Source organism: Corvus hawaiiensis, chromosome 31 (genome assembly GCF_020740725.1).
Source record: "Corvus hawaiiensis isolate bCorHaw1 chromosome 31, bCorHaw1.pri.cur, whole genome shotgun sequence".
Lineage (NCBI taxonomy): Eukaryota > Metazoa > Chordata > Aves > Passeriformes > Corvidae > Corvus > Corvus hawaiiensis.
Window position 1 is genome coordinate 2,588,560 of NC_063243.1, and position 9,666 is coordinate 2,598,225.

A 9,666-nucleotide genomic window follows, 5' to 3' on the forward strand; every position below is an offset into this window, starting at 1 on the left:
GGGAACCCCCCGGAGGTCTCCGTAGGCAGGGCGTGCGGGGCCTACAGAGTAGCGAAGGCTCAAAGGAACGGTGGGGGCAGGGCGGCCGCAGCCCGGCTCCCAGCAGGGCAGGGAAAGGTGGGCTTGGGAATCTGGGGTTTTCCCTGAGGCACCCGAGCAGATGGTGAAAAGGTCCCTTTTTTAGTGAGGTGGGGTATTAGGGTCCCAGTGCAACAGCTGCTCCAGTGAGCAAGCTCCACTCACGGTAGAAGGAAGGCAGCCGAAAGCAGAAACTTGCAGCGGCAACAAACTCTCCATGACGACAACAGCCCTCCTCTCCCTCCCAACGCTGGGAGAACACGAGAGCTATGGGCTTTACCCAACCTCTTTTTCCCAGTTCAAATCTCGTGGCGTCCCCCACCCTACATGAGAAAACTCCAGGTGAAAGAGAGAAGCCAGCTGGACCCCTCCTCCTGTGGCCAGGTTTTTGGTCTCCCTTAAGTACTTAGTAATTTGCCCCCCTGGCAACACGTATGGGGAAAATTATTTCAGAGAAAAAGAAAACAGAAAGAGAACTCCTAAAACCCCAACGGGGGTCACTGGGGATCATCCAACGTTGATCCTCCCATGGGGGATGGAGCTGGAGCAGCGCACGAAGCTCTTCCCACACTGGCGACACTCGCAGGGCCTCTCTCCAGTGCGGATGTACTGGCAGGTGACGAGCTGGGAGCTCTGGCTGAAGCTCTTCCCACATTCCAAGCACTCGAAGGGCCATTCTCCAGTGCGGATCTTGTGGTCCTTGAGGAGGTGGGAGTTCTTGCTGAAGCTCTGCCCACATTCCAAGAACTTGTAGTGCTGTTCCCCGGCGTCGATCCTGCGATGGGTGACCAGGTCAGACTTCCACAGGAAGCTCTTCCCACATTCCAAGCATTAGGAGGGATGTTCCTTAGTTTGGATCTCCTGCTGCTGGATCAGGTGGCAGCTCTGCCTGAAGCTCATTCCACGTTCCAAGCACTTGTAGGGTGTCTCCGTTTGAGAGACGATTTAAAAGAGGACACTCTGGAGTGAGTGTCGCCTCCTCTACAGGGTTCCAATAATCCCTTTCCACCAATAGGAAATGGGTATTAATAGATGAAAGCGAAGAAAACTCCAGCGATTTGTTAACAAACAGAATGCCCTCAAGGCAAGAAAAACCAGTAAATAACTGCTAGATATTAAATTGTCAGCCCTTACCCCCACACACCCCCTGGGACAAAAGACCCAAAACGCCGGAGAAATCCCCGCTCTCCACACGCGGTACAGGACGGCGCCGGCTTCTCCCTCGGGGGAAAAACCAGCCCGGGGCTGTCCCGAAGGCGGTGAAAGCCCGGGGCTCGGCCGGCGCTGAGCTCCTGCCCAGGGCGGCTCCGCGGGCACGGGCCCGGCAGGCGAAGCAGCGGCGCTGAAGCCCCGGGCTGTTTTCTCTCCCGGCTCGGCCCGGCTCGCTGGGGCTTTGGGCTGCAGCGGCGCCGCTCCGCTCCCGCCGGCGCGGAGCCCCCGGGCTCCGACAGAGCAGCTGCTCAGCTCCCTGCGGGCACCCCGAGGCTCGCCGCTGCAGCGTCTCCGAACCGCGGCAAGGAAAAAAATCCTCTCTGTGCCTGGGCCAAAAAAGCTTTTCAGCCAAGCAAAAAGCCTCGGTGGACAGAGAGCGCCGGAAATCCTGCGCAGCGAGGCTTCAAAACGCCCGCGCAGTGAACGAGGAGCCTCTCCCCGCCCCGGCCCCACACACGGCCCGTCCCGGGCTCCCGGCGCTCAAAGACACAATAACCATGCTCTGGGCACAGAGCAGAGGATCACGGAAAGTACCATCACAGGAACTCACTCCAAGGCAATTGTGTATGCAATAATCACATATATATATATATATATATATATATATATATATATATATATCCATAAAAGCATGTACTGAACTCTGGACACAGCAACGTGCATGTCGGACAGGAGTGGAGAGGCTGAACGAGCACCAGGGGAGATGTGGAGTGTATGGACAGAGCAAACCCTCCAAATGCTTTCACCTGATTCCCAGCTTTTCTGTGTTTCAAGGGCTCTGACTGCTGGATTTGAAGGAACTGAGATCTCATGGTGAAAAGCAGAGCAGTCTGGAACCAGACACTGCTCTAGGAGTCAAAGTCTGGAGTTGGCACATCTCACTTTTGAAAATATATTGAATAAAACCCTCATTGCCCACAATATTTCCCTCCCTGACCTTCCTGACACGTAACAAAAAGTGATTGATTTCTTTTTAAAGGGTGGAAAAAATGGAAAAAACCACTGAAAATGTTCCCTCGTAAAAAGTCACGTTGAGAAAATACAGAATAATGGAGAGTGTCTAGGAAAACCTGCTGTAACTTCTCAGGTTTTTGGCTTGGGGTGTCAGCTCAGAGCCCGGCTCTGTCTCCCAGGTGCCCAAGTCCCCGGGCCAGCTCCGAGCAGCCTCTCCCGGCTTTCCAGCCCGGCTTTCCCGGCTCTGTCCCGGGCAGGCACTCGGTGTTTCCGTGCTGCCCCCGCCCTGCTCAGCTCCCCGTGCCCTGCAAAGGCGCCGAAGCTGCGCTCGGTGCCCCCGGGTGCCACTGACCGAGGCAGTGACGAGCCCCGGTGCCCCGGCAGAGCCCTGAGGGACACCCTCGGCCCCGGCCTCCCGCAGGACATGGAGCCACTGCCCACAGGGCCCTGGCACGTCCGTGCGGCCAATTCCTCCTGCCCCGAGCAGCCCGGGCTGCAGCCCCAGCGCTCCGCAGGGCCGGGCTGCGGCTGTCGGGTGCGAGCGTGGCCGAAGCCTCCCAGGGCTCGGGGCACGGCAGGGGCTACAAGGCCACAAGTCCGGGGCTGCTCCGTGCCGGTTCCAGTCTGTCCCTCTGTGGCTGGGGTGCCGGCTGTGGCCCTTTGTGACACGGGCGCGGGTCAGGGCCCTCGGTGAGGGCGGGACACTGTGGTGCTGTCACGAATGAGAGTGTTTGAGATCGCTTAAAAAACCAGTGGCAAGGGTATGAGCAAAAGTCAGATTTAACATTAAGCAACAAGGCACAAGAAGTTTGTTGGCAAGATTCACTCTACTACCTACAGGACAGCTAGGGCACAACAAGGGAGAACAAACCAACAACAAAACCAAACAAAATCCAGGCAATCAAAACAGAAATGAGCTGAGAACTCTCTAGGGGGGTGTGGGAATGTGGGGGTGGGTGTTCAGGTGCATGGGACAAAAGACAGTGCGGGCAAGGATAAAAAGGAACACGGCCTAAAACCTTAGCAACACTCAGCAGTACTTTAACTTCTACCTGAATTTACACTTTAACCTTAACAATTCAACAGAGGAATAACACTTAACAGCATTTAACCTTACTTACAGCTGTAACTTTCAAGTTATGCTTAGCAGCTTAACAGAAAAACACCACTTAAAAACACCGGACTTAGTTTATAACTTATGTTAAAGAACCTCGCAAAAGAACAACACTTAGCAGCATTTAAGTGAGTTTATAACGATAACTGAAACTTACCTACAGGCCTAACTTAGGTATCCAAGGTACTTAAACACCTAAGAAAGCAGTATTTCTCCCAGATTTGCTATAGCATATGCGCAGGGGCACGCACACAGACAGAAACAGTCAGAGCAAGCAAGGTTCCTGTGAAAAATTCCCCTCAGAGGTCAGTGAAATCCTCACTTTGGAACCTTTTTCCTCTCCTGCTGGGCACAGGATCAGGCCTCGAGGAGTGAGGGTATCGGCCCAGGACACGTCGTGGTTCGGCGAGCTCCAGGCATAGCAAACCTGAGCGTTTGCTGGCTCTGAGAGGCCCCCTCAGAGGGAGATTGCTGGTCACAGCCCACGGTGGCCCAGGAGAGCTCAAAGGGTCTCCTTTTGGGCTGCTGTTGAGAGGGTCACAAGAGAGTGGGCTTCAGCCATAACGATGTTTCATCCTGGCCACAGTTTGGGCCAGCACTTTCTCTGAAAGTGGGAGAACAGGAATGCTATGCCATTCAGGCAAGAGGAACCTTTTCCAGGGCTGGTCATAAGGAAAGCAGGAGCTCCTCAGCAATTCCTGGGAGCAGACAGTATTTCTGACAAGCTCGGAAAGAGCTGAGCCCAGGTGCTGTTTTCAAGGCCAAGGCCTAACAAGCGTTTCTCAGATCACAGTGCAGCCTGGAAAGGAGGAGGGGGGAATGCACCAGCACACTGGGATCCCAGGGATGCCTATGGCCTGGGGTGATGCTGGAGCAATGCCAGGCACCCACCAAAGCCACTCTGTCCCTGCCTCCTGCAGCCGCACAGGGGAGAGAAAATTTAACCAAGGGTTCCTGGGATGGGATAAGACTGGGAGAGATCCCTCAGCAAACACCGGCACGGGCACAACAGAGCCAGGCTGGGCACAGGGAGGGTGTTTATTACCAACCAAATCCCAGCAGCACAAGGAGAAGGGAAAGAAATCTCTCTAACACCTTCCCCCCACGCAACAGGGATCACCCAGTATGGATATGAATATGCTGCTAGGAAGAATTTTTCTTGCTTCTTTCCAGTCTTGTGAGATATTTTTCTCTCTCATGGAAGATAGTAGCAGAATTCTATAAACTATGAACACCTGTGACCTTGCAAAACCTTTGTTTATAGTACAGTAGAAAAATATTTGGAGAATGGGTATTTTAGGATTTTAGCCAATCACCCCAGGGGCTGCTGATCCTTTGACCAATTAGACTATGAAGAAAAAAGTCTATAAAAAAGTTGTAAAATAATTAAATAAAGGAATCAGGAATCTTGCTGCACAATTCCTGTCTGTTGGATCTTTCTTTTCCTCCCTACCACTGCGGGACACCGTGATAACGCAGAACAGGGTTCACCAGGGCTCTGCCCAATGGGGGTCACTGGGGATCATCCAACGTCGATCCTCCCACGGGGGATGGAGCTGGAGCAGTGCACGAAGCTCTTCCCGCACTCGGGGCACTCGTAGGGCCTCTCCCCGGTGTGGATGTGCCGGTGCAGGACAAAGGTGGAGTTTTGCTTGAAGCCCTTCCCACAGTCAGGGCAGCGGAAAAGCCTCTCCTCTGTGTGAATCCACTGATGCAGGAAGAGATGGGAGCTGCTCCGAAACCTCTTCCCACACTTGGAGCACTTGTAGGGCCTTTCCCTGGCATGGATGCACTGGTATTCCCTCAGGCTGGAGCTCCACCTGAAGCTCTTCCCACTTTCCCAACAGGTGTAGGGCCGTTCCCCAGTGTGGATCTTGCAGTGGTTGATGAGGGTGGACCTCCAACCAAAGATCTTCCCACATTCCATGCAGATGTAGGGCTGTTCCCCTGTGTGGATAACCTGGAGGCAGATCAGGTGGGAGCTCTGGCTGAAGCTCTTCTCACACTCCCCACACTTGTAGGGCTTCTCCCCAGTGTGGATCCTCTGGTGCTGGATCAGGTCGGAGCTATAGCTGAAGCCCTTCCCACATTCAAAGCACTTGTGTGTCGCGGTATCCCGCAGTGGTAGAGAGGAGAAGAGAGATCTAACTGGCAGGAATTGTGCAGCAAGATTGATTTATTTAATTATTTTACAAACTCTTTTATAGACTTTTTTTTCATAGTCTAATTGGTCAAAGGATCAGTCACTCCTTGGGGTGATTGGATAAAATCCTAAGACATCCATTGTCAAAGTATTTTTCTACTGTATCATAAACAAAGGTTTTGCAAGGTCACAGGTGTTCATAGTTTATAGAACTCTGCTACTATCTTCCATGAGAGAGAAAAATATCTCACGGGACTAGAAAGAAGCAAGAAAAATTCTTCCTATCAGCATATTTGTATCCACAATTCCCCCTTTTTGTTTGGTAAGATAACAATTCTACTAGGTATTAATCCTAAATAGAAATTTACATCAGTTATTAATTCTAAATATGTCCTTAAGGCTTTAACTATCTGACTCCATAACAAGAAATTTAAAGTTCAGTCTCTGCTTGTGGAAGGACCATCTGCCTGATGGTTGACATCCTGGCCATCATCAGAAGAGTCATTAGGCTGATGATCTACATTCTGGTTGCCATTTGCATGGTTGGCGTTCTGGTCATCATTTGGAGGTTGCCTGTTCTGCCTCTGGTGCCGTAGGTCAGGGTGGACACATTTTTCAGGTAGCCACCATATCCCAGTATCTGTAGAAATGCAAGCATACCCATGACCCCAAACGATAAGCTCATGTGGGCCTTCCCACTGGTTAGTGAGTAAATTCCATGCCCAGACTTTTGCCCGGGGCAGGTGTGTCTCGCCTGAAGACTGCAATGAAAGAAAATGATTCAGAATAACAGGATTCTTTGAATTTTGTGGTACTGTAAGGTGTCAGGGTCCCTCCCCCCTGCCATGTAGCCCTGGGAGAGGGGCCCTGGGCGGGAGGCACGGGGTTTCCCTGCCCCTGTTCAGCCTCGTTCCCCATTGGTTGTTTTGTGTTCCCCTGCGCGGGGAAGGACCCTCGGGTCCCGTGACTGTAGCAGTTCCTCCGCAACCTCCGGCCATGCGGCTGGAGAAATAAAGATCTCTGAAACATCTATCAAGAATCTGTCCATATGTATTTCTTTTCCACGGGACTCCTTGTTTGATACATCGTGTTACAGAATCCCCACTGTAATAGTAAGGTGATTTAATTGTATACAAAGCTTTTGCTAGTCAGCTCTGTGGGGTTTCTCCATGCACTCCCCTTTTCTGTTTGTCCAAAACACGCTTCAGGGTACCACGAACGCGTTCGACAATGGCTTGGCCAGTAGGAGAATGTGGGATACCAAAGGTATGGTGTACACCCCATAGGTGTAAGAACTGCCGCATCTTCTCCGAGGCGTAGGCAGGACCATTATCGGCTTTCACAGAAGCTGGCATGCCCAGGACTGAGAAAGCCAATTTCCAATGGGCAATGACATCACGGCCCTTCTCTCCAGTGTGAGCAGTAGCCCACATAGCTGAGGAGAAAGTGTCAATAGACACGTGCACATATTTAAACCGGCCGAATTCGGGGATGTGCGTTACATCCGTGTAGGAACCCAGAGTGCCAAGAATATTTCTCTGCCTGTTTTTAAGGGTTCTTACCCCCCTGAACAACACTGTTTTAGCTTCAAACCTTGGAAAAAATTACCAGCAGTCAGACAAGAACTAGAAAATACAGTGGTGTGAATTAGGTGATAGACTACTATGTAAGATTGTCACAGGGTGAAAAATTTAGAGGTTTTGGGCTTCTCTTTGTAGTAAATAGGTAAGAGTAAAAAATATCAAAATGGAGGATTGTTGTTCTCTAAACCTTCTTCTCCTTCTTCTACTACTCCATATTCTGCAGTAAAAGTAGTTTAGAATGACTGGATAGAGAATTCCGCAGTTCCTGCCCGTGTTACTGAATAATAGGTAGGAAAGTGAAAATAATGTACATTTTTAGTAACTATTGGTTAAAATATCTTTAAAAGATTGTTTAAATCTTGATAATAGAGCTCACTCCTGCTTTTCTGTCTTCTATGCTGTACCTGGGTCACGCTAGTGGCTCTGTTCCTCTGGTAAGACTTAATAACTATCTGGAAGCATTGAAACTCAAGGAAAAGTCTCGGTTTATCTTTGAAACTCCTTGCAAGGACTTTCAGCAAATTCTCTCCCATCAGAAGGGACTTGATTTACGGCACGGTTCAGTGTCACATCTGTTTGCCAAATCTGCAAGGCTTTTAGCCCCCTGGGGTTTACCCCCGCTGGCAAAGGCGCAGCAAGTCCGTGACAGTCAGCACAAGCACTGACAATGTTGCACGCTTCGGTTGGCGTTAAATGAAACTGCTTCTGCAGGGTATGTGCACTTTGATGGAAGAAACCGTGCGATGCCTTGGCTTGTGCAATTCTGTCAGGCTGAGGCCCTACCCACGCAAGGTTGGCCAGCATGTCAGCCCTGGCATTGCCTTCTCTTAGAAAACCTGGTAAATTGGTGTGGCTTCGAATGTGCAGAATGTAATACGGATGCACTCGAGCCTGAATTGCAGACCACAAGGTTTGCAACAGTGAAAACAGAGCCGCATTGTTCACCTCCTTCAGAAGTGAACAATCTAAGCGTTGGGTGATATATGCTACATAAGCAGAGTCAGTAACCAAATTCAAAGGTTCCTGTGAGAATCGCTGAAAAGCCATGGTAACAGCCCTTAATTCAACTAACTGAGCAGAGCCTGACTCGTGTTCCTTCAGCACCTGCCATTCCGATCCCTCCTTCCAGGTAACAATGGCTTTCCCAGTTTTCCCAGAACCATCCGTAAAGACGCTATTTCTCGCCCACAAGGAAAGTATGGTCTATTTTGCCAACTGCAGTAATTTATGGCTGGGCAGATGGTAAATGATCTGCCCTGAAAAGTTTTGCAGCGTGCTTTGCAAAGGAGCACTATGGATAAGGCTCCACTCAAAGTATTCCTTTGAGATCGGAATGACAATTACAGCAGGATCTGCAGCCATCAGTTGCAAACACTGTTGATGGCATTTGATTATCAGAGAAGCGACCAATTCAAACACTGTGGTCACAGTCCTTTTTGGCTGATGAGGCAAAAAGACCCATTCTAGGATATGCAAAGGATCAGGCCATTGTGCATTCCACTGGCCAATGATACTTGTAGGATGGAGGTCTGGAATAGTAATGAAAACAGTGATAGCAATGGAGGGATCCACTCGATAAACCTGACGATCGGAAACAGCCCGTTGGACCTCCTGCAGCACTTGTTGCGCTTCCAGAGTCAACTCCCGAGGTGAATTCAGATCGGGATCCCCTTTTAATGTGTTAAAAAGTGGGGAAAGTTGCTCTGCAGTTAGACCTAAATAAGGTCGTAACCAGTTGATGACACCCAACAGCTTCTGAGCATCATTCAAGGTTTTAATCAAATCCGGGAATTGCACCTCTTAGCGTTGGATAGTTTGGTCCAAAACTTTTACTCCTAAATATTTTCAAGGAGGATGCTGTTGAACTTTCTCGGGAGCTACCTCTAATCCGTAGGCATGCAGAGCAGCGAGCAGCTGAGGCTGTATTCTCAGCAGCTCGTCCCGTGTGGACGCTGCCACCAGGATATCATCCATGTAGTGGTAGCAGCGTGCATCAGGAAACTGCTTGCGAACTCCAGATAAAGCTTGAGCGATATACCACTGACAGATAATTGGGCTGTTCCTCATCCCTTGAGGGAGGACCTTCCATTGGTATCTCTTAGCAGGTTCAGCATTGTTAATGGCAGGCACAGTAAAGGCAAATTTTGGTTTGTCATCAGGATGCAAAGGAATTGTGAAAAAGCAATCCTTCAAATCAATGATCAGGATGTCCCACCCCATAGGAATCATGGTAGGAGAGGGCATGCCAGGCTGCAATGCCCCCATACCTTCCATTACTGCATTAACTTTCCGGAGGTCCTGCAATAATCTCCATTTCCCTGATTTCTTCTTAATCACGAAAACAGGAGTGTTCCAGGGGCTAGTAGATTCAAGGTGCCCCTGTTGTAACTGTTCCTGAACCAGCTGATGAAGGGCATCTAACTTCTCTTTTGGTAGGGGCCACTGCGGCTCAAAGATTGGTGTGTCGGTCAGCCACTGCAAAGGCAGAGTAGGATACTGTGTGCCTTTACACACAGTGACCCCTGCTAAAAATTTGTCCCAATCCATACCCCCCAAGCTGCCAACACGTCCCGCCCCCAAAG

At 50.4% G+C, this 9,666-nt stretch overlaps 1 protein-coding gene across 1 annotated transcript; it reads right to left on the bottom strand.

Annotated features, from left to right (window-relative positions):
* Window positions 1–585: 585 nt before the first annotated feature.
* Window positions 586–6,042, bottom strand: LOC125318745 (zinc finger protein 271-like). The gene is made up of 4 exons (XM_048289676.1): window positions 6,034–6,042; window positions 4,956–5,438; window positions 3,786–3,883; window positions 586–853 (listed from the first exon to the last, which is right to left on the bottom strand). Exons 1-4 carry the CDS (start codon window positions 6,040–6,042, stop codon window positions 586–588), a joined length of 858 nt encoding a protein of 285 aa, XP_048145633.1.
* Window positions 6,043–9,666: the final 3,624 nt, after the last annotated feature.